The sequence below is a fragment of the Toxotes jaculatrix genome, chromosome 17 (genome assembly GCF_017976425.1).
Source record: "Toxotes jaculatrix isolate fToxJac2 chromosome 17, fToxJac2.pri, whole genome shotgun sequence".
Lineage (NCBI taxonomy): Eukaryota > Metazoa > Chordata > Actinopteri > Toxotidae > Toxotes > Toxotes jaculatrix.
In genome coordinates this window covers 5,820,850-5,846,656 of record NC_054410.1, presented here as the reverse complement: position 1 = coordinate 5,846,656, position 25,807 = coordinate 5,820,850, and the positions used below count along the sequence as shown (strand labels likewise).

The following is a 25,807-nucleotide window of genomic DNA, read 5'->3' as shown; positions in this document are numbered from 1 at the left end:
CAGGCTTTGATAAGATAATAGGAGCAGTTGCACAGCGAGTGTGTTCTGAAGCACCTGACCCTTAAATAGGTGCGGAGTGGTGGGCCGAGGCTGGGCTGCTGAGACGTGCTCATGCTCTGTTGACTTAAGCATTCAGACTGAGCCATCAATCATCCGAATGTGACGGGTCTGCCCCTGAACCTCAGCCCGCTTTATCTGCCAGAAAAGCCTCCCTGCTCGGTGTGTGCATGTAAAAACCAGCCCTGATTTGAAACAAGTAAATCACATTTTTATCTCTCTGTCTGTTTCACTGACTGTCTTGCAAAATTCAGTTTTTCTCAAAAACACACACACACACACACACACACCTCCTTTTTCTCTCTAATTTCTCCAAGAAGGCTCAGAATTGGTTTTAAATCCTTCCTTCCTACTTTTTCAAAACCACTGAGGCATTTGGAAAAGGTTCTTTGCAATTATATTTAATCATATGCGGCCGTCCCAATCAAGGCCAGCTCTGGTGATCACATTTGCATGGGTTTCAGGTTTTGCCCTTCACGTCAGTGTAGTACCCATGCAGGCTCCGGGGGTAAGGACCACCTGGACGACCCGCAGATCTGCTCTCTCTTTCTGTGCCTTTCTTTTTCCTCTTCTTCTGCCTTTGCCCAGCTCGCACTGCCTAGTATTTTAACTTCACACTGTAAAAGTGGATATATATATTTTTATTGTCATTCAAGCCTTTTCAGTTTAGCTTTCAAGACTTAGGGAAAGTGGAACGGCAAATACCAAGTTTCTGTGAAAATGTGAAAATAGTGATGTAAAAGTGTGTGCATTTGCATGTGCATGCAAAGCGTTTTAGCAGAATTCCCAGATGCGCTGGCCCACTAAGTCCAGCTGACCAGCCCACCCAGCCTGTGAGAGAGTGGGCTTCCATTTTTCTTCTCTCTGTGGACCATAGAGGTCAGTGTGACTGTGTGTGTGTGTGTCTGTGTGTGTGTGTATCAGGCCATCATATGCTTGCCTGCCTATTTTTGTGTGCTTTTTACGGCTACAGAGCGTGTGTGTGCGTGCACATGTGTTTGAGTGCGCACACATGCTCACATGTGTCACAGGAAAGCAACTTCTGTCTGTGATCCCCTGCTCCTCTCATTTTCCCTGGTGAAAGGCTGCATTATAACTGATTTCCATGACCTCAAGCCAGGGCCTTCACTCCCTTCACGGCCTGCGTGTGTGTGTATATATATTTGTGTGTGTGTTTGTGTGCGTGCATTATAACTGCTTTCCATGACCTCCAGCCAGGACCCTCCTCTGCGGCCTGCCTCGCAGCGCTTGTTTAGACAACAGTGGTGCACATGTTGGCTGAAATATGGCTGCTGTGCTCGTTTGCTCGGGTGAATTAAGCTACGGCATGTGTGCTTAAACCCAGACGGCTTGCTGATTTATCCATATATTTAAATGATTGATTTAAGAGTCATCCAGCCAACACTTGTTGAAGCTGTGGATAGGGGCGGGCTTCCAGAGATGAGAGAGAAGAAGGACAGAATTCAAATCAGAGCATACACAGCCTCTCTCACACAGGTAGTGATATTTACGCCATCCATCGCGCGGCTGAGGGACATTATTCACAGAGCTGAAATAAATTATTCACAAGTAAAGCTTTACTTTGCACAAGATGGATACTTTTAACGATGTACTGATTGCTTTTTAACATACTCCATTTTCAAATGAGCTATAAAATTTTGTTTATTATGGTTCAGAACATGACATAGGCAATCTATTTTAATGTCAGGAAAGCCTGGAAGAAAACATATGAAAACACGTCCTCCCGTTTGCTGTGATATGTGTATGTGTGTGTATATGAGGCCGCGTGTGCCAGTGTGTTTTATTACCTGTCTCATTATTAAATGTGTTGGAGGCCAGCTGAGCTGGGACAAAACATTCCAGCTCCTTTAATGTCTCCCTCTCGTCTCCCCCCCGCCCCCCTCACTCCTCTCTTTGATAATACTTTTCCTTATGAGCCCATAAAACCAGACCCTTTCTCAGAGAGCCACCTTTTTCCTCTGTGTACTGCAAAAAAAAAAAAAAAAAAAAAAAAAGGGCATCTTAACTTAGTCTTGTTTTCACTCTTGAAATCAAATATCAAGGTCATAAAAACTAGTTTCACTTGTTTGTAATGCAGTTTCATTCATGGATTTTCTCATATAAATTGCAGTATCCTAAAATGAGGCAGATGGCTCCATTAACTAATAATGTCAATTTAAAGCAAGAAATGTTCAGTTAAAATTGTGGATTTTCAGTATGAGCATTCAGCAAAATACGGCTACAGCTTCTTATGTACATTTGATATCTGGTTAAAATGGTAATATCTTGTAATGTACACGTTAATCCTTTCCGACATGCTTTCTTATCAAGGTGTACATGTATTCTCCGCATAATTTGTAATTTGTACAAGGATCTGTTCCCTTGCCTGCAGGAAAAATACTCCTACTAATTTGCTCCTTTATTTCCTGTCGCATTTTCTCCTCAGTTTTTTTTTTTTCAGTGCCTTCATCTTTATATTCCTGCTTCTCTCCTCCACCCCCTGGTCTCTCCCCTCTTTCCATCCCTCTCCTCTCTCTCCAGCTCTCCATTTCTCTCTTACAGGGTCGAGTTAGGCATAAGCGAATAATTAGGTAATTGCCCCCTTGATTGAGCTCAATAGGAAACATTTCAATTAGGCTAAAACTGCGCGAGGAGGAAGTAGGCTCTTACAAAGGGAAACATTCCTTGTCATGCAACTGTCAGCCCCAGAGCCCACACCATGAGCCAGGATTAACTGGATACTAGGGAAGGAAACGCTGGGGAAGAGGGAGGTCGTTCTGAAAAGCCAGGGGGAAAAACGTCAGGGAATTGGGTATGAGGGGGGCTCGGCGGTGGGGTGGTGGGGAGACTGGAGAAAGTTAGGGGAACGGAGGGTGGGGCCTTTTAGGGCAGGAGGTGGGGGGTTGAAGAGACAGCAAGAAATGATTGCCGCAATTACGGCTATATTTAAACACGCCTTCCCTCTGATATGATTTTCCTGGTGATCCCCTGTCCAGATAAGAGGGAGACCTCTCTGCCTGCCCAGCCGCCTGTAACAAATTACAACCTCCCAGCCATGGAAGAGACGTAGTTCCTGAGTGGGGAGCGGGTGGGGGGGAAAGAAGAGAGCTCAGAGAGAGTCAAAAGAGAAGCCAAAGAGAACAACTCAGTACCTCTGAGAGACCAGGCTGGGTAAAATAGGAGAAAAATGGAAAGCACAGGGAGATTGCCATTTAAAGAAGGGAATATAAATAGCTGCAGAGAAATATGCGGTTAATAAATCATCAAGAAAAATGTGCATCAAAACAATCTTTCCACATTGAAGTTTAGTTTGTGCTCCTCAGAGTCTCCACAAGATCAGTGAACTCCAAACTGTAAATTTACTTGTGTTTTTTTTTTTTTAATGTAAGCAGCCGGTGCTCACAGATTTAACTGAGATGTACAGGGGCGTTCACAAACCATGTCTCCCGCTTGTGTGCACGTGCGCATTAGTGAGTGATAGTCCGTCTGCAGCCGTGCAGCTCGCCTGCCCTTCTGTCATCACATTCACCTTTGCCGCCCTCATACATGGGCCATGAAATTGAGGAGCTGGGCGCTGACCTCTAATAGAATACGGGTGCCTGTAGGTGTTTTATGTAGGTGTTAATGGATAGTGTGTGAATGTCTATGTGGACAGGTGTTAACGTGGAAAGGTGGGGAAGCCAAAGCGAGTGTCACTGTGTGTGTGTGAGAAATTATGTTTATGTCTCAGTGTGATTGAGTGTGTGTGTGTACGCATGCAATGTGTAGATGTTTGTTTAAATATTTTAATATTATGTTTAAATTTGTCTGTGTATGACTTAATTTGTGTGTTTGTGTATCTGCATTTTAATGTGGGCAGGTATATCTCTGTGTTTGCAATATATATTTAAATTATTGTGTGTTTGTCTGTGCAGCTGCCTTGTATATCTGAATTGTTGCTGAATTGAATGTTTGGATTTGTGTGCATGTGTGTGTGTGTGTATATGTGTGTGTGAAGAGGCTTTGGCTTGAGCTTTTTATCCATGTCCCTGTGGGACACACTGTGGTTAGGAGAGTAAACGCTGGTCCATGTTAATACGTTTCCTGTGTCTGGCCCACCGTACCTGCGTGGTTCACCTCGACACACACCCGCTGTACTACAGAGCAAGTCAGACACATACCTATACCTTTTTTTTTAGCAGCACTAAAAGGGATTTAGTTTGAATGTGATAGATAAAGGTGGCTGAAACATTTTGTCCCATGTAGAGCTTATATGGATATTGTTGCTTTAAATATCAGTAACTCTTTAAATCTTACGCTCCAGAATATTAGCATTAATCATGGTAATGGAACAAAGAGAATTGTTGGCCAGTACCCTGCATCTTAACTTGTGTGCCACTTAGTTACTGATAACTAAAAACTGAAAATTTGTGTTTTAAAGCACAAAGTGATGTTTCAAAAACTCTAACAATTTTGTAGTAAGAAGCTGATGGAAAAGTCACCTCCAATTTGCTTATCCTCCTCAGTAAACCTTTCATTAAGAACCAGCATCAGCTTCAACAGGAAGCTGTGAGGTTTGTGTGAGACAGAACCTACTTGTTGTCACCGTGCTGGTCTAATTTGTTGACTGTAACGTAGAGGCACCAGAAGCACTTTTTCTTCACTGTAAAATGCCACTATAATTTCTTGATCACAATCTTTAGTATAAAAACCTTATGGGATCCACATGTTTATGTTAAGAAATAAATGCCGTTGGATGACAACTCAAAAATATTCAATCCACTGATATTAAACAAGAAATAATAGAAAAGTAGCAAATCCTCACATTGGAACTAGTGAATGTTTGGCAATTTTGCTTAGAAAAAAAAAACCCAACAACTTAAAAAGAATTGTTCAGTTTTCAAAATAGCAGCCAATTGATTTGCTTTTGATTGATTACATTTTTATTAAACCACTCATCTCAGTTCTAACTTCTTTCTTCCTTGGTCGGTCACTCAATCAGTCACATTGTGTTTACCCCCAATAAACACCTAACGGCTAGAACAGCAGTCACAAACACTCTGCCCACCTCCTCCACCCTCATGGTGGCCCAGACACCAGCCCTCTGTTATGACAGCTCCCAGCGCTGCCTTGATTTAGCCAAGGCAGGACACACACATCCGCAGTTATAATTCAGTAATTTGTGTTTGTGCATTCTGTGACAATTGTGACAAATGACTGGCCTGGAGTGAAATGCCAACCTGCCCCCTCCCCCCCCTTGTTTCCTGCTCAGGCCGTCGCACGCTTACACTGCTCAGGTGTATACTGAGAGGGCTTGCGTGCTGAGCATGAATAGGCCAGCTGACAAGGGAAATGATTACACGGACATGTTTATTTTAAATGTGATTTTTATTGATGAATCATATCAACTCCGCAGGCTTGTATGATCATGTTTAGCAAGTGGGTGGCATGCTGGCTTTAGTATTTTTTTTTCTTCTTGTGGTGCAATGAAACCCTAAAGGGCTTGTTCACAGAGTTTGTATCCTTGACGGGCAACATGCTCTGCCTGTCCGAACACACATGCTTACTCATAGACAGCAATCATTTCATAGCCAGCCCCCTCATTTACATTTTCCGGGGCATTTTTCATCATAAGCGCGTTCTGTCATCGATATTTGCGGGGGGAAATTGAGGGTTTGCATCGGCGCGGGCCTCAGCAGAACGCGGAACCTATTATGGAAGCCAGGCAGCAACAGGAGGAATCCTGGTAATGTTTTACCCACGAAATGAGTTCCATTCCACTGGAAGTCCTGTGCAGAGTTAGGGATATAATACTCATATGGAGCAGTTTATGAGGATTAAGAGGTTTTATTTAGTCTATGTGGCCAGCGGGCCTCCTCTCTGCAACCCTCCTCCATCACATCCTAGCCTCTCCCTGTTGTCGAGTGGATGACCATCCAGTTAACACGTGGGATGGCGGAGGAGGGCTGTAAGTCTGTAGGAGAATGTGTTTTTGGTGGTGACAGTGTCTGACCTTGTCCAGTCCTGTGTACCATCCACCCTGTTTTCCACCAGACTGGGAGTCAGCAGGCCTGAGCTCTAACACCTGTGGCAGGTGGACCTATGTAGTTTTGGCGCCTGCGGTTGACTTTTGGTATTTTTCCAACTCATTTGTGAATCTTTTGTCTTCCCTTTTTTTTTTTTTTTTTTTTTTTTTTTTTTTTTTGTGTGTGTTATTAAAACGATTTGTGTGTTTTTCGTGTTTCCTTTTCATCTGTTGATATGCATTTGTATGCGCGTATGTGCTTTAGGGTTTGTGTACGTGTGTGGCTTTCCTCCATCTTTTTTCCCAGAAGGAAAAGTCTCATGTTCACTCTCTAACTCGTCCTGGTAGAGGGTCAATTGCAACCAGTTGGCCGCCAGTCTGGTCCAAAGTAAACATTTGGAGAGAGGCGACTGTACAGGCAGGTACCTGGGGGCTCTGTGAGCTGCTCAGCTTTGCTTTTCCCCTTCCTCCCTCTCTCCCCCTCCCTTCTCCTCTTCTACCTCTCCACCTCTACTCCCTCTTGATGCGCGGCGGTGGGCATGCTCCCCAAAGGTTTAGAGATTGCATGGCTTGCTGCTTTTGGATCTAGCTGGCTGGTTGGTTGGGGTTCATTCGATGGTCCATCTCCTGGGACAAGCTCTCTAAAGAGTCTACTTCGTTGGCCCTGTTGGTATTGCCTGCCTGCCTGCTGTGGTCTGGCTAGTTTAAGAGCACTGGAAGATCACAGACAGAGACAAGCCAACCCAGGTCTATTCGATATGTGTATATATGAACACAAAACACAAAGCACATCTCCCTCATTGTATAAGCTATCAGGAATATGGTTTTCATTTAGAGCCGTGAGTGCCAGCTAGATTTATTCAGGTCTGGGGCGGGGGCCTCGTTTGTTTTGTGTGGCAGGAGAGGGAAGGTCTGCTGCAGATTTGCTGTGAAGTGTTGGAGAGCAGTGCAGGCCCGAGAGCCGGCTTTGCAGCTTGCAGCCTTTTGAGCCTGATGGCAGGCGACTCCTTTAACTGGGGCTGGGGAGCAGTCTGCACAGCTCAATTTTGCCCACATTAATCAAACTCACATTTCCTCACATCAGCCCGTGTGCCTATCAGCAGGGCTGGCTTGTTAGCATAATGAATTCAGGTTATTCTACACAGAGGGCCACAGTCTTCTAAAAGTGAATTCAGTATGTTGGAAGGTGAATAAAGCAAGAACTTCATTTTGCTCCTGCTATATTTAGGTTGAAAAGTTAAATTCCAATTATTTTATCTTTTCTTAAGTAAACTTCTTTTAGACTAATCAACATAATTTAAAAAAAATATTTACCTGCCTTCATTAATTTCCACATTTTCATGTAAAATCATGCCACAATCAAGTATTGTATATTTGGTTTGCATGTAAATTTCTTTCACAGCTCCTGAAGGGTGGACTCTACATATAACATCAAAATCTATCATTTCATGGAGAGTTTAAGTTGAAATGTCCTTTTGTGTACGTGGTGAGTTATTTCTTTTCAGGCAGACTTCCTCTTGGTACGAGTGAGGGGGGCAGAGGGTCAGCGAGGAGAGAAGGGGTCGGGCGGGGGGGGGGGGAGTTGAGGAGGCAGTGGGGTGGCTGTCTGAGAGTGAAAGCATGCAGTCAGACAGTGGGAGAGGGCTTTGCTTTGCTGTTCATTCATACAGGTGCTTATAATTTGCAGCATGTGATTAATCATTGTTGTGTTTGGGGGTGACATCTTGTTTAATGGATCTGTCCATCTCCCTTCCTTCACTGTTCTGGGGAGGGAAGGTAGTAAGTAGCATGCATATCCTTACAGACATTTACACATATGCACATATTTAAAATCAAAACTGACTTAGTTGTAATTTAAAGTTCGGCTTTTTTCTTCCACGCTTACTGCTGCACTGACGTTAAAGGCAAAACCTGACTGGCGAACAAAGTAGCCAAATGCAACATGTGTTAGAGCCCACCAGCTGCCACCACACAGAGGCGGTGGTGTTTTCTGTGTGTGTTTGCTTTGGGTGGAGGGCAGGCTGGGCTGGTCAACATGGCTGTAAATCAGAGTCTTCCTGATGGAACCCTGATGGACAGGAACCTAATCTGTCCCCAGTGTGTCATTACGCTCAACCTCCCAGATAGCTACAGATCCTGCTGCTCCTCTCATCTCTTCCTGGCCTCCACGCAGACAAACACAGACACACACACACAGACCCACACATACCTACGTCCACAGTAAACCAGCCAAGGGCAGCCTTCTGGAAACCAGAGACAGTAACGGAGACACACATGTTGAACATAAACCGGTCGAGCCAGTGTCAAGAGTTCATCGTCAGCATCTGTCATAGCAAAGCCGGTGCCCAAAAAGCATTTGCTACTCTCACACCACAGCTCCTCGCTCTTGCTTCAAATGTACACAGGCCATGCAACTACTGTCGCCAAACTGGCCTCAGTGATGGCTTAACATAAGCAAACTGACGGATCCTTTTAGGACATGTTAGGATCTGTCCTAAGGCCCGATTGGCTCCTGCACAGGAGCCCCCACACATTGCAGGGAGTTCGAGCCAAGGTGTCATCTGTTAGTTTTATGAACCTTTACATATCCAAATCCTAAAGAAAATACCGTATTTGATGCGAAAATAAAAGTGATCCCTGAAATTTATAAATCAAGATTTCAACAGCATGTTTAATTTCATTCTTTGAAGATTGCGCTACTTTGTAATTAAATGAAATGGCTTAAAACCCCAGAAATACTATAAACTGTTTGATTTTTACCATTTATTCCATTTTATAAATCTTGTGTTTTCAAATGATGTGTGTCACCTTTTGGAACTCCTCAGTCACCTTTTGATTTTATTAGTCTGGTTACTTTGAGACTTTCCCCCTTTTTTCCCCCAAAACTGCTCCTCATTCATAATTCCCTGCTTGACAGTTTAGACTTACTTCAGCTTTTCTGACAACTAGCAGGATAAAAGCAACCACCACATCCACGCACAGTTCAGCTGGAGTTTGTCCAACGAGGAGATCTTGACCCCTCAATTACAGGATGATGGAGTTATTTCTCTTGCGTGTTGCTGAATTTCATTAAAAAATTCGCATCCACACATGTGGAAGGAACTCAGTGAAGCTCACATTCTTGCTATTTATGGTTTTTTTTTCTCATGTTTGTTGTCTGCAGTGTCCTCTCGTGTTACTGACAAGGATTTTCAAGCAGTGTCCAGTTCTCCTTTAGTGTACACCTGAGGTTGTTGCAAATGGTTCTTTCTAAATGCAGCTTAGCGCATCTGTATTTCTCTGATTATTGGTTCCTTCGGCTACCTTCTGCAACAAGTCTCTCACAAAGCCAGAAACCAGAGAACCGAGGCTATAATCTGATGCCATCACAAGACAAAACATGGATCTGCTCCATTGACAATGAATCGGAGACTTATGGACTCAAAGAATGTTTGCTTGACCTTTGTGAGCATCACCTCGGACGCTGAGTAAGTTCAGAAAGACGGTCTGTCATTCAGTGCCAATGGAGCAGCTCCAGGGTTTGTCTCTTTAATGACAACAACTAGAGAGCATTGCGTCTCATTTCCAGCTTGAGTGACATGTGATCATGTATACAAATCTTTACTTAACTGTCTAAGATTGCAGGAATAATACCATATTTGCTCCGGTTTATGCTGGATTTCCCTAGTTTGACCTCTTTTTTTTCCTGCACTTTATTCATACTCTGCATGAAGACTCACTTTGTCTCTCTCCTGGCCTCTCTCCATCTGTTCCCCTATCTGTAGATCTGTAGTCTGTTTGTATATGACTTTGCAAGCATTGATAGGCTGAGGGTAAAGCCTGTATTGTGATTAAGCCTGAGTATGGTTTCCCCTTGTGCAGGGTGAGCGACATGGCACAGGGCCATCTGCCAAAACAAAAGCAGTCAGATATGCCCTGTCACACACTGCGCCATTAAGCCCGTCTACCCACCCACCCACCTGCGACAATTAATTACCCCAGTTCAAATAATGTTGATAAATCATAGACATAACACAAAGCTGTTCTGCTGATTGCATAATTATTGCATCAAACCACTGCCGTATGTAACATAATCACGGTCTCTCATCAGACCCAAACCACCAGTGTGCATCTGGAACTGCGTTATGCAATGTTTGGAAAGAGACACAGCGTGCTGGCTAACAATATGTGTGAAGCCGGTGTGCTTGTGTTGGGCCTTTACTTGTCCTAGAGTCTTTTATTTTAAGGGGACAAGAAAGGCCTGTTTTGTTTGAACAGGACAGACCTCCTCCCACACCCTACTTTTTTCATGTGCTGGAACATATTTCGACTGTGTTTAAGCAGTGCTGGCTGAGTGCATTTACACTTTGGTAATGGCTTCCTGCCTTTAACTCCCCGGCTTAGGACAAGAGTGAACCGTGCGGGTACTTCCCTTTTGCTGCTGCCGCAGGTCCTGCCCCTGCTACTACTGCAGCCTCGCAGCTCTTCTCCTTTCCCCCCTCTCACGTCCGTCAGCCAACCCAGTACAAAAAGGACGGACCACCCTGTCGGCTTATTCACTCTCTCCTCTACTGTATCACTCCTACCATGGATAGTTTGTGGACCGAAAGATCGTATCACTCTTCAGGAATGTCCGCTGGTTTTTCAGTCCCTGCATCATTTGCATTTATCTACCTTGCAGCTTTTTTCTTTACCCGCAATGATTGTATGTTTGGTGAATGTCTCTACCATGATGCATCCCAAAACGTCAGCCAAAATGGGTTTTTCCCCCAGGTGGCAAGATGCCTGGGCCCACAAGAGATTTCTACCCTGACTCTATATTCAGCCTCAAGCTAGATCTCGAGCTTGTGACGGCTTAGCTGAGATGTCTCCCAGCAGTGTGTTATTATGGCACACAGGTGCTCAGCAGCCTCTTCTCAGTAAAGGTGATGGTCTTTTCTCTTTTTAAAGATGAGTCAGTGGCCCTGTGCCTCAGTGTCCATCCAGCAGCGAGCCATGGGGGGAGCTTCAGCCTATCCATATAGACAGAGGGTGTTAACAACTAATTAAAGAATTTACTGCCTCACTAAAACTCCATTATTGCTGTTCCTTCCCAATTATTGGCTCTATTATCAGCTTTTATGGACTCAGGTGAGCTTCCGGAGAAAGCTGTGCTTATTTTGGTCGAGTGGTCAGCTCGGTCCTTTTATAAAATAACACGATCGTTAATGACAGCGACGAAGAGGCTAGTATCTTTAAAGTTTTTATGGTAAAATAGGATAATCCCATTTTGCAGCTGACTCTAGTGGTGGATAATTTGCATGTCTATTTTTCTTTTTACATAAAGTGAAATATGCTTCTGCAGCTGCTTTCGTTCTTTCTCGGGCATGCAGCCATCTTTTAGTGTGGTTCCCACATGTCTTTTCCATCTTTCTCTCCATCTTACCTCCTTGTGCATTAATCAATCTCTGTCTCCCCGCCGTCCACTAGGTGACAGTAACGACAAAGTTCTCCCCTCTGGGGGTTGGGGATGGCATGAGGTGTAATCTTTGTTTACACAAGGTGCATTGGCTGAAGAATAGAGGTTAAAGGCTGGGTGGGTGTGTCAGCAGCGGCGGTGATGTTATAGTGATGTGGTGACGTGGTGGTGGAGTTAATGATGGTGGTGTCTCCAGTGGGAAGTCCACTTACTACCCATTTACTATTCTGCTTCACATCACTCAGCAGCATCATATAAAGGCCTACCATAATGGGTCATTCCCTGTGCTCTGTGTAAGCTCAAAAAAAGTATCATGCAACAGAGAAACATGTTAGTTTTGATTGTTTTGTAGCTCTGAGGTCATAGTACTAGTATTTTTTTTTTTTTTTTCCACGTCCAGTACCACCAGGTTAACCCTTTTAGCCACAGCTCAAATGCTCAAATGGGAGCTACACACAAGGGGTGGGGTTTTTTTTTGTTGTTGTTGTTGTTTTTTTTAAACAGACTTATGTAACCTCACAGCCCTGTTAGATGTAGCTTCAAGAATTTCCCCATCATGTTCCAGATGTGTTTTTTAACTAATTTAAAATGAACATTACTTAACACTATCAATATGAATATAAAAAGTGAATATCGCAGCAACTTTTTTTCATACAAAACAAAGCAATTCATAGATTGTTGATGTTTAAGTTTGATCCCTTTTGGTCAGATTTTTCCAGCTGCCACCAAAATGCTCTACATACAACGATACCTGTGCACCTCAGCCTCTGTTGCCATGGAGAAGAAACTGAGTCAGACTTGCGGCACATTCAAAACACTTCATCGTTGCCTGTTGGAAACAAAACATAGTGTCATAGCTGCTGAATTCACACAAAACTGATCCAGAGAGTCAAGATGAACTCAAGGTGAAATCAGTTTTCTCTGTGGCGTAATCTTTAGCTTCAGCTCGCTATTATTGTTAAGCATAACAGAATTTCAAGCTCTGTGATTGGACGATTCTTGCCAAAATACACTTTGGGAGGTGACTTCTTCTTGCTGTATAACTACTTTTCGCACACTCTCCTCTTTTGACTATAGTGACAGCAAATATACTTAGGAACAGCCTTGCACCAATTTGTAATATTTGTAATAGTTCATTTAAACACAAATATGTGGTTGAATCATAATTTGTTTTTTGTTTTTTTTAATCAGCAGGCATGAAAAATGCCATCTAACCCATGGTAACAGCAGGAATGCTCCCTGTGGAGTATGTGACTCTGGTTGGAAATTACTTTCATACACTTTTCCCAATAATACTTTGGTTGTAATGTTTACTACTCATTTTCCCTTCCAGTGTCAGTGGTTGACATGACACTTGTCTAATGGTACAGTTATTCAGCGTGTTCAAAGTAGCACAGTGTGGGTTGATAATCACTAAATGATGTGTAATCACTGCATGTACACACAGATCAGCGTACACAAGAACTATTCTGATGAGTAGATGACATTTCCCAACTGCAGTGCAATATTGTGACACAGAGAGCCACTTCTGCGTCATATCTGTTTTGTCAGTTGAAATTCATTGTAACATGACATTACAACTGTAATGCAGGAAAACAAATGTCAATGTTTGTCCGCTACTGTCAGGCAGTTGGAACGCCCTGATTTCAAAACAGGTGATATTAGAGAGGAGGTTGGAGCGGAGACGAGCTATTTGAGTTTCCTTACTGTTCCTTACTGTAATTTCTCTCTATCGAGGACTAAACCTAAGTTGGTTTAAAGTTAAATCTGTCTGCCTGTATAATTGACGTTTTTGTTGTACTTCATTCATTTCCAAAGTATTAAAATAAGGACTTGGGATGTGTTCAAATCTAAATCAGTAAAACATTTTATACATTTCAGTTTTGGTTTCCGATTAAATTTTGTGTGGTGGACTTTAACTTATGACCTCAATATTTCTAAAAATGTAGTCATAGCCTTGCTTGTCCTTGCTTTCTACCAATAATTTCACAAAGAAAATCATAATCATAAACTTTAAAAGATAACAGTTTTTCGTGGATCATCTTCACCGTGTGTGTGCCTTTGATTTGTGAGCAGTTTGTCCAGAAAGAGAAATCAGTGAGTGGTTGTTTGCTTTAGCATAAAAAAAGTAAAACCCCAGTACTTCACAATGATAAAGAAAACATTAAAACATTAAAGCATTAAAATATAAGAAATGAAGATCCTTTTATGTGGCCAAAAGTTTGCTTTTTCTTACTTCCTGTCAAGGTAAATTATTTTGTTACCCCTTCTGGGCTCCTTTGATACTGAAACCTCTGCACAAGTTTTGTAGAGCTATATTTCACTCTGTCCAACCTTTGTTGCAGGATTATACAGCTTATTTAGATGGTGACAGGTGTCCTGCAGGAGTTGGAGACAATTTGTTTAAAAAGCGATCCTGGTAAAAGAAATCAGGCTGAGATGACACGGAGCACTTCCTCTCAAACATCAGTTACACCAGGTTTTGCATCCATTTTGTCCCCTTTTCTTCTCTTCCTGTCACACGCTTCCGTGCTGTTGGTGCAGCCATTTGCATCTGATGTGATGTGTAAAGAAGAAAAAAATTTGACCACAGGTGTCAAGAAAACAGTGACAGTAATGGAGGAGGGAAGCACCGACGGTGCTGTACTGTAGGCACTGTCCACCTGCCAGTCTGTCACTAACTTATCATTAGTCAGCACAGGCAGCGCATACCCTGACCCTGTCAACAGCACACACTCACCTCACACACTCACCTCAAAAACGCCCCTTTACACTTCCATCAACATCACAGAGTTCATCTCAAGTTTGACAGACAGGGACATACCCGAGCTGTCTCTGCCTATAGCCAGTGGGCGAAAACTGCAGCATGATGCATGACTTCCAGCAATAAATCTTAAACTGGAGACGGCACGCTCAACTGAAAAATCTATATATCATTTACTGACAGGCTATATTAGTACATACATCGCGTGATTATTTTAGCTTTTGTTTATTTTTCATTACTTGGCAAAGAGTATAAAATAAAGAAACAAATGAGGTGTTTGATTTTTGAGGGTGTTGGCCAACTGTTATGCAAAAAAGGCAAAAGTATCAGGTAAACGTATGAATAGTCTTCTCCTCCTCCTTTTTTTTTTCCTCGCTCTTTTCATCTCAACTCATGCATTGACAACCATTGACCTGTAAACAGGATACGCTGAGGCTCTGCAGGATATGCGTCCTGATCATTAAGAACTCCGTCAGTTTAGCGTGGAGGACAGTTTCAAAGTGCGTTTCGCTGGGTTGGTGAAAATCCTCTTAACATTCACCGATTTTAAGAGACTTTAAGGGTCAGTATACAAGATTGCTTTCATGGAAAAATGATCGCAGTGCAAACCGTCCACAATGTGCTGGAGTTTGTTTCCTTTACTGTTGAGACCTTCACCAATAATAACTGCAAAAGCATCATCCGCTGGTAGCTAACTCAGGCCTGCAGAATGCTGGGATAACACTAACCCTAACCCATCATCGGGGGGGCTCTCAGTTAAAAAGAAAAAAATCCCCCATTGGAGATGTCATTGGAGATGGGCCTGCTTGTTTTTCTAAGCACCCTTTGAGCTTTTTCAAGTGCAGAATTAGGGACTGTTTGGGGAGTTAACTGGGATGCTCCTTCACGTCCTGAGACAGGAAGCCTGATCGGTGATATCTGTGATTAATTGCGCTCTCTCTCTCTCTTCTTCCAGATGTTTGGAGCCATTATAAGGTCTTACAAATATGTAAATTCCTACATAATGAATTACTCCACACTTGTGTTTGGTTTAGGAGTTGGAGTTAGTATAATGTTCTTCTTTTTCCTGCTGGTTGTGGTTATTTTTTCCCCACTAATTTGCTCAGAATAGATTCATCCACCGCTGACAGAAAAGCAGAGTTGGATAGGGAGCATAAATCATTTTTACTAATGGTTGCCCACTTCTGCATTACTGACATTACTTTTTTTTTTATTTAATTGCCTTTAACATATAGGAATTACAGGCATTTTTTGCCACAGCCCCCCTCTTCCCATGAGGTGATTATACATGTTATTATGACAAATTGCTTGTGCTATAACTGTATCAAAATGGTTTATACTCCATTTCAATTTTAATGTGATCAGTTTGGAATTGTTACACTGGCTGTTTGCTTTAAAAACAGGTTTAGCTCCAAGGCAATATTTCAATACCATAGTGTGCCTCACTTGGTAGTAACTATAGTTTATTGGCCTGACCCAACCCAGTAGGCCTCATGTTATTTGGGTACCTTTATGTTGCATTTATATCATCCACTTCCCAGATGTGCCTTGTTTATGCCAGCCACGAGTGTTTTCTAACAGATACAGTGTGAATTTATCATCACCTGTCATAGTAGGTTTATATTTCAATAAACTAACACAATAAATGCTCCAGGAAAATATAGCCAGACAGGCTTTGATTGTATGTTGCGAAGGATAAACACGTATGGGTATAAAGGTATAAAGTATGTACAGGTCCGGAGGTGAGAATATGCTCTTTGCAATCAAATAAAAAAGCTATTTCTAATTTCTTGTTTGTTGTTGCTCCCAGGAGTTTATAATGTCTACCTTCACATCTTTTTATTTATTGCGCCATTTATCAACAAGACATTCTTCATTCTTTCACCTCTATTTCTGCCCGAGCATTAAAAGAACCTGAAATTAATCAGAGTTTCTAAATCAGAGTGCCCGGCCCAGTTGCTGATGGATATCACGCTGGCTTTGTTACTGCACATGACAAATTGCAGGGGAGCAGCAGCTCACAGGGTTTGTTTAGCATTCCAGATCAGATGTGTTTTGAAAAGTATTAATGGAGGACATGGAGGTATGCGATATCACCTGCAGGTTCAGTCAGGAGCTCTTGTCAAAACCAGAGCGGGCCTGTGAGCTGACGCTCTGTCATCAGGACACTCTTATGCCTCATCTCACGCCTGGAAACCGCAGGACGAGCTATGATTTTCTGCTTTGGCACTCAGTGAGCCAAGATATTTATTGTTTGGCAGCGTTTTTACAAAACAATTAGCAGTAATATAGGTTTATTTAAAAAAAAAAAATTCAACAAACCATTTCTCTTTGAACTCACTTATGTTTTCATGTTGCTGGTTTTATTAACCCTGGGTGAAAAGCACATCTAATCTCCAATTTTGCTATTGCTGTCACTTCTTTCAGACATTGATTATCTCACGCTATAAAGGAAAATTCTTCATTATTTAATGATTGGAATTAAGAAACCATTATTAACATATTTAAGAAAATAGCTAGTAAGCTATCATTAGAGACTGTAGCATTTACTGGGTCAAGTAAGCATGTGAAAGAAGTGGCTGGTATTTCTCTCATATAGTTGTCCATTTAACTGGGGGAGTCTTGCTTCCTGTGGCAGTGACCCTCTCCCCGTGGCTGCTGGGAATTACAGTCATTCCAGTGTGTGTGTGTGTGTGTGTGTATGTGTGTCGGCATGATGGATGACACCTGCACCCGTTGAGCAATCACTCCCTGGTGCACTATTGTTTTTCTTTCTCACTTTTGCGTGGGAGCAAACTGCATGCTTTCCCAAGCCAAAACCAACTCAGATAATAATCTCATCTGCGTGATGTATGATCTTCTCTCATTCAAAGACAAGTCACCAGACGACCTGGAATGTCTTGCCAATATGGTGGCGACAGTAGCAGTGCTACCAGTGAGGCTACCTCTTGGGTTTGTCCCACAGACCTACTGCGCTGTTGACACAAAATCACCCCAGCTGTATAGGGAATGATGCAGCACTTTCTAACGCCCGGCCTCATTGTTTCGGCCATATGGTCTCCTTATCCGATACCCGAAACAAAAGCCAACTTCCACGGCTGTTAAAACGCCGCGCATGACATCAGCTCTGTGCGATAGGAAAACCAGGCGTTGAATCAAAACTATATGTTGTCACAGTATAAAATCAGCATAATATCTTACTGTATCCCTGCAGCTCATTTGTTTCCACTGCACAGTTAGCCTTAATGCTGTGTCTTGGCGCAGACTGCATTTGTGGCAAATAACAGCCTTGTAGTGTATATGTAAGAGTGTGTCTTAATGGCTGTGCTCCAGAAACTCATTTGCCATTAGCACTTGCGCCTAACTGAGTGTGCGTGCTTGTGTGTCTGCAAAGCGCTGGATGACAAGCCCTGTCAGTGCCATTGTGGTTCAGAAACAAAAGAGCCTTCAAATAATGGAATCTCCCAAAATGTCACTCGCTGATGCGTAGCAAAGCCATAAACGTCAACCAGATGGCAGGTCACTGTGATATTATGCCCCCCCCCCCCCCCCCCCCCCCCCCCCCTCCTCACAGCTGGAGGAGGTGGGTTCCTGCAGGAGAAGTTGGAGCCAGGCTTGAAGCAGGGGAAAGGCTGAAGTAGGCATTTCGGTAGCATCGTCCCCTCATTTTGCCCTCACCATGCTCAGAGACTGTGCATCAGAGGCAATGGAGGGGTGTGAAGTGCTCCCAAGAGTGTGTGGGTTCACTACTGCTGTGCTCTATGATTAAACAGTAGTATGTGCTGACAGCTAGAGGGGAAGAGCATGATGCACTGGGGCACAATGGAGTGAGAAGCTGCCTCTCAGCGGTGTTGAGGAAATTACATATTTGGTGTCTTAAGGCTTTGATGCAAAGATGGTTCCATGATGCATCGCCATCAAGCCTGAATCAAAATAAATAACTGTAATGCTTAGCAGGCTTATTGTAACAGTGAATAATTATTACATGCTGCCGGTGCAGCTGGAGCAAAAAAAAAAAGAGCCACCTTCCAAAAAAGGTCAGCAATTAATTGCTCCATTAAGCATAGATCAAAAAGCAACACAGTGACAGGTTGCACCTTTTGTGGATCTGTCAGCTGTCATATGAATGCAACACCCTCTTCTGCAGCTTTTTTTTGTTGTTGTAATTTGAGTGACAAGACAATGAACTGCATTGTTCTCTCTTCATTCTCACTTTTTCTTGACTTGAAAAACTTTTACTGTTGTTCTTTTGCCTATACAGCACAGAGAATCCTTTTGACTTAGGGCATTATAATACACAAAGGAAATCACCAACTAAAGCAGTAGTAAGTATTTCAAATTATACTTTACGGTTTTATCCTGAGCATTTATGGAACTCAACAAGTTGTCCTGTGTGGTACGCCCACTGTCATGCAACACAGACAGAAGTAAACTGCTGTCCAGCACGTCATACAGAGGTCAGTGGAGGATTATGGTTGTAGACTTTCTCCTGTTTAGTTTTTCTTCGAGCCCCTACAGCCTGTCGTCTCATCTGCCATCAGCTGTTCTCAAGGCGTCTCGTCTGCAAGGGCGTCTGACGGATGCTCAAATAAACACAGTCTAGTTTTGCATTTGTACTTGTCATCACTTAATCCTTCCGCAACTGCCATCTTGGAGGTACGACACAACATGCATTGCTAAATGACGTTAGAAGACACTGGTCCATAGATGAATCACACAGTGGGAGCATGTGCTAATTAAAGAGTGTTAACTAACGTTACATTTCTAAGTTACTGAAGCATTTGGAAGCTTGTATCCTTTAGAGTTCCTGTAATATGAGGTTTACGATGAGGCCCAAAATCTAGAGCGGATCATTTTAAGTCAAGTACCCAGATGTGCACAGACACACTGGTCACTTGCAGGTAAAAGTGTAGAAGTGCTCTCTTTTTTGTTATTAATCAAAATATTATTTCATGTATTTTACAGTTAGTTAATGATGGAGATGCAACTTCAGGATTTTCACCATGACAATCAAAAATGTTCAAATACAAGCTCGCTTATGGGTTTTCTGCTGCTGCTGCCCTTTCCAGTCCTACCTCCGTATCTATCATAGTCTACAACTTTGATAGACACATACTTTACTCATAGAAAGAAATGTTTGTACCCTGTAGCTTCAGTAGGAGCAATAAGTAGGGACAAGCACCCCCTCCATTTCTGTGTATGTGAATTTTGTTGCGATAGTCCATCACAGACTTCCAGCTTCGAGTCAGTGGCTGTGCTTGTACTGGGAATAAAAATGTTTCTAAACGAAGCTATACAAATAAATCATGATAATTTTGAGACAAAAACTAAAAACGTTTCTGGGGTGAAATATCAGCTTTCGGTTTCGATATCAGCCTTCAGATTGCATCCTTCAGTATGCTTTTTGAGTCTGTACAGTGATCTAACGGTATTGGTATAATATCCTTTAGATCTTTGAAAAAGCTAATTTGCCTGCAAGTCTAATCAGAACAGATCAGGAGAGATTATAAGACCTGCAAATAGTTACTAGCAAATTATATTTTCCAGTAAGTCCTCCCTCAGAAGATCCCTGCAGGACCTCTGTTATCATGTGAACCCTGCTTGACTTTAATGTGTCTCACACACGCGTTTACAGGGGAATTTTGGAAGATTTAATTTTTCTTTTTTGTCTTGTCTTTGTTTGTCTTACTTAGTAAGTGTCCAAGTGTGCTGTGTGGACGGTATTGTAGAAACCTCTCCTACCACTAGATCACCTGTTGGAGCATGTTCGGTCGCTTCCCAACATCTTTGTGTTTGCACAGGTTGATCAAGCAGACGGGCAGGTTGAGTTTCATCACGTAATCTGATTACCCGCTGAAAGATCTGATGCGACTCGTCTTGTCTGCTGTCCTACTAATAGCAAGGCCTGAAATTGATGTCTCGATTGCAGGCTCGTATTTAACTTTTCAGTGCAGTATCATTTACAATCATTGTCAGATTAACTGAGCCGTGACAGATGGAATTTAGTTTGACTCTTGCCTGCAAGTAGCTTGGTTCAGTAGTTTTCTGGTTCTCCCATTCGTACATTAAGATGCAACTGTAGACAAAGTCATTTTTCGGTGGTATTTCACTTGATAATTACTTCCCTGGAAAAACCCCAGAAGACACACTCTTTTATAGACAATATGTTTAATTGAGCAAATTAGAAAGAGCCCGTATAGCACAGCAGCTGTGTACACACACAGTGGAATCTGCAAGGGAAGCCCTCAGAGCACCAGTAAAGGGATGCAGTGAGAATTGAGAGTTTAAAAAAAAAACAAAAAAAAAAACTGATTGAGTCAGAAGGCCTCCGTGCCAAAGCAGTGGCTTTTCAACACAGATGCACATAGTTAGCATGTGTGTGAAACCTCAGAGTCCCTCACTGATCACCCGGCTGCATTGATTCTCCAGCTGCTGGCACATTGCTGATGTACTGGGTTTGCATGGATGATATGGTCGGTGGCTTCAGCTGTTCAAAATGTCGGGAATTATAGTCACTCACGAAGCTTTTGGAAAGAAGAAGTCTAATTGGAACTCTCATTCAGACCATGTTCTCGCAAGGATGGCACAAAACACCAAGAATTACTGAAGTAGCTGGTATTTAAATTGGGCAGAGTGATAATCATACTGATGATAAGGTTTTGTGGAAGGCTGGCTGTGGCTCAAAACCATTTGGAAGCAGCAAGAAGAGTATCCGCACAAATCTCTAACTTTCGAAGACCTCTTTAAAATGAAAGGGAAAGTATCATATGAACAAACATTCACTGACTTTTGCCCTGATTCACAGTCAGGCAACTTTTTTTTCTTATCAGATTGTTTTAAGGTGAACTGTCAAACTTGGCGCAAACTATCAGATTTATGTTGTTATCTGATCATTTAGTGCTTTAACAGATAAATGCAAGTTCACATTGGGCGAATGGTAGATTGTACGTATGCAGCAACATTGTAATGTGCATACGTTACAGGAAAAACAGGAAGGGTACGAGAAAAATGACGTGACAAAGATGAGATAGGACATTTAAGGACAGAGCAATGAGCAGATGGCTGTTACTAACTGTTGTTTTCATTGTCCATTGATCTGGCAATTGTTTATTGATTGTCTAACAGTAAAAATATGTTGTTTATATCCTACAAAAAAAGGAGTCATACTGTAAACAGGCTTTTATTTTTAGTTTAGTACCAGTTGATGGTACTACCACCAATATGAGACATTTATGTCAATGGGGGTTGATGGGAGGTTATGCAGTGGCTTTGCTTTGTGTTCTGGAAAAGCAGAGGACCACCAAGTCCTCAGCATCAGTAAATTGTAGGAGAAATGTCAAGTAGCCAATCACAGTTTTTGGAAGCCCCCATGTGGCATTTCTGTAGCCACTGTAGTCCTAACATGTAATTACATTTATGAGGAAGCTCCGTCATTACCCCTTAATGCACAAATACTTTACAAATGAATTTGATTTATTAAGTAGGCATATGAACACTAGTGTTCACAACATCAGAAACTGATTAGAAAAGTGTCCTTTAGTTGTCCTGAAAACTGAGAACATAACCAGCATTCACCTGCATGTCAGTGCTTATTCAAGTAACTTATCCTGGCTGTCTTTACCTCTTAGGTCTGGTGGAGATCTGCTTGATGCATCCCCTCGATGTGGTGAAGACAAGGTAAGCTGCACGTTCATCCCGAAAACTCATACATTTGCTCATCTTCTGTGGAACTTTACCGAAGGTTTAAACTACTTACCAGAAAGCAGTTTTAGTTCACATCTGCCTTGAATCCCCTTGGTGGGTATTTGGGTCTGTGCAGTGAAGTTCCGCACATACCAGGTCTTTTTTCCCAGCCCAGCGAGCCTGGCCAGCGCTGCACTCGTTCTCCACACAAATGGGCACTGATGCCAAGAGCCTTAGCCATTTTGTGGAAAATGAAATGCATCATTTACCCGTTCATTCCCCACACAATGTTAACGTTAGATTTTTTTATGATTTTAAATCATTCACATTTTTGACCTTATTAGTTGCTTTAAGACAAAAGGATAAAACATTTTTCTTTTTTCATACCACCTGTGGTTCCTGAGAAAGACGGGGGACTTGCAGAATAAATCAGATGCCACTAAATGCACCCTAAATTTAATGGCTTGTTTTCAGTTAGCATCTCCTGTTTGTGTGTTATGCAAGAGTGGCAGCAGTCTTGAGCTGTAGAGTGATCAAGAGCCTCACACCACAGTGTCTCAGCCAGCCATAAACAGGTCGTGGGCTACTACTAAAGCTTTATAGTCTTTCACAGGCCCAGCCAAGACCTCTGGCTTCGTTCTGAGCCCCCCTGCCCCATTCACTACTTGTCAGTAAATTGTACTGCTTTTTCTGTCATTTACGGCAGCAGTTTCTTGGTAAATAAATTGCCCAGTGTGCCTTTTAAAAAAGTGAGATGCTTGCACTTTGAAGGCAGTACCACCACCAGAACACAGAAGGAAACGCAGGGATAAAAGCCAAGGGTGAGCGGTGTTGTATTAGTCGATATTTGATACTTTGAAGGCACATGGTGTGATTTATGGTCACGTGTAGAAGCTATGGGGGTTTATTACAGGTAAGTCTTGAGCTCTGCCTGTCCGTCCTCACCACAGGGTCAGGGTTAAAAGTGCACTCACTATTTTCTTTGTAATGCTCTTCCTTAAAAAGCGGTAAAAGCTGCTTTAAAACTGGACAGGTTTATCTGTTTGTTTTCTGTTTGCGTCGCCATGTGTTTATGTGGATAAACGTTCTGTTGCTTGGGTTTGTGTAAATTAATTCCTTTTGGTCTTGGCTCAGGGTGTACTATGGCTGTTTTGTTTTTTTCAGCGAAATGCAAGAAATGGCAGAATAGTCTTTCTGTTTATTTTAATTGACATTCAGATGATGTCAAGTGTTTAAACAACAGGAGGTCGGTGTGTACTCTGAATGACAGACTCACAGAAACATACAGCACACGTATAGACGCGTACTGTACGTATACATGTTCACACACTTGTTCACACACTTAATATCCGCACATGAATTCATAAACCAAGCATACATACCAGCTAATTGGGACACTGAGGGAGCTGAAATCTATTAACAGAAACCTTGGAGCCGAGAGTCAGACACAGACACACCTCCACTGGGTCTCTCTCTCTCTCTCTCTCTCTCTCTCTCTCTCTCTCTCTCTCTCGCTGGCATGGCTCTTATTAGGCACTGGCTCCTGCTTTAATGTCCACCGGTCCAAATTGAACAGCAACTGGAGTAAATTTACTTTTTCCACCAAGTCAAAATCAAAGGGATTTTTTTCTTTCTTTCTTTCTTCCTTTTCCTTTTTTTTGGGGGGGGGGGGGGTTAAACTTGACAAAATCTGTACCTGCCTAGGAGCTGATGTTTACCTATTTTCCAGATGAGGGTTTATCTTTCTCCTCTTTCTCTTTCACTGAGGGGAAGAAGGAGGGGGTGGTGAGTTGCAGATTTAGGATTAGCTGCAGCAGTTGGTGTAGCAACACTCCACCAATAGCCAAATAATGTTATGAATCCCAAAAAAAATCAGGAGCATTTGGCAGCTTCTCCCTTTAAACAAATACTGATTCATCTTCTAAGACAACTGCTTTGGCACATAAATGAATAACTGTGATCCAGAGATGTGAAAAAAATTGTGACACGCAACTTTCAGCTTGATTAATAGCACAGAGTTTGGACTACTTGTGAGATATTTTTAAATCAGGGTGGGAAACGCAAAACTATTATGACAAAAATTATCAGCCCAGAACTTCAGGTGAAAACTCTTGTGGGCAAAATGGATTTTGGGTTGTGAAAATATTTGACTTGACCACACTGGACCTTGCTATACATGTGGGACCTAAAAGTGAAAGTCTTGTTAGATGATTCAGAGTGTGTCTTTTTGCCTTTGTTGTTTTGCTTTTACTCCCCGTGGTGCTCTCACTGACCAGTCAAGCCATGACCCCTGTTACTCACCTTTACTAACAAGTACATCTATCTTACATCTGAGGGACTCCTGTGGAGCCCACCTTCCATCAGCCTGACTTACAGCCTCTTTCATCGTGAAACAGTTGAACATATATGAGTTTATATTGGCTCTTTTGAGATAAGCACATGGATGCGTTGCAGGTAGCTGTGCGACAAACAAGCTGATGGAGACTTAATGTCTTTGACAAATTCTTTGACGATACAGCTATACAGTAAAAATTTCTATTAGTACAGTTGGTTGTTGCTTAGAGCTCAAGACGACTTCTTCAGAAGGCTTGTTTTGTGTGACCTACAAATTTAACAACAAAATTAACCTTTCACTTATCCATGACTGGTGTTTTAGCGCTAACAACCACTTTTCTAGCGGCTGGAGTATGGAGACATTACATACTGTTTGTCCAAATTACTGTCTGTGCTAGTTGAGTTTCTTTGAGAATGCACACAGTGGGGGCCAGACCAGCATGTGAGCCTCAATACGAGACATCAGGGGGATTAAGGCAAAATAGCCAAAGTCGTTACAGAGTAAAGCGTGGTATGTTGGAGAAGAGTTCCGACATTTATTGGTTTTTATGAACTATTTGAAGTTCAGGACAACTATTTATTACACATACAACTCCACATCTGCAGCTATGACATTCCTGTTTCTCGTTCTTCTTTTGGTGCTTTTAATACACCCAATCAAAAGATTAAAGGGAATCCAGAAATTCGAACATTCAAACAAGCTCATTGTGAGTCACTCTGGATAATAATCAGCCCAAAATGTAAATGTAGCATACTTCACACAAAGTAAACAGTTAATTGCCCCTGACCCTGACCCCCCCCCACCCTCCCCAGCTTCATGGGTAGGGGCAGGAATGTGGGGGTGAAGATGGGGGGTGTGGCGTGGGTAAGGAGGGCAGTCGTCAGTTTAGCAGAGAGAGACAGTGGGACCGGAGTTACAGCTTTTCATTAACCTGGAAACCACCTAGTTACATGGTTCATGGGCTGGTCTCAGCTCACTTGGAGGTAACAAAGGGTGTCGGGCGGCACTTTCTGCAGGGGGCTGTGCGCTCGGGGCACCCCATCTGACTCTGATCAGGTTCTCCCTCTCATTAGAGACTTGCACTGAGCCCACATTTCCCTTCATGTTGAGATCCTGTTACATGGAGCTCCACCCTTATACACATGCGTGCGCAAACATACTCATGCTCATCTGAAAGAAACTTCCCATCACCCCCCTTTTACCTTCCGCCCAGAGAGTGAAACCACGCCTTCCTCATGTCTGTGTCTGCCTGAGCAACCTCTCCTGTCATTGTGAACTTCCTGCCGTTTCCACAGCGTGCACATGATCTGATGTTTTTACCATAATAAGCCCCAAAGATGTACTTTGTGCAGTAACTTTTGACTGAGCCACTCCTCCTCTGCCTCTGTTCTCTCTCTACACCCGCACTTTCTTCCTCGCTGTTCCTGGCTTTCATGCTCTCCCACTCTGATTTGCTTCTTTCCCCCTGCTCGTCATCTTTTTTTCTCTCTCAGATAACCACTCTTCATCCAGATTTTTAACTCCTCC

At 42.6% G+C, this 25,807-nt stretch overlaps 1 protein-coding gene across 1 annotated transcript in view; it reads left to right on the top strand.

Annotated features, from left to right (window-relative positions):
• The window catches only part of slc25a21 (solute carrier family 25 member 21), an 83,078-nt gene that overhangs the window by 32,312 nt on the left and 24,959 nt on the right, over nucleotides 1-25,807 (top strand). Inside the window, exon 3 of the mRNA XM_041061521.1 lies at nucleotides 21,891-21,939. Coding sequence (XP_040917455.1) covers nucleotides 21,891-21,939 — 49 coding nt within the window. The remainder of the gene's footprint in view (nucleotides 1-21,890; nucleotides 21,940-25,807) is intronic.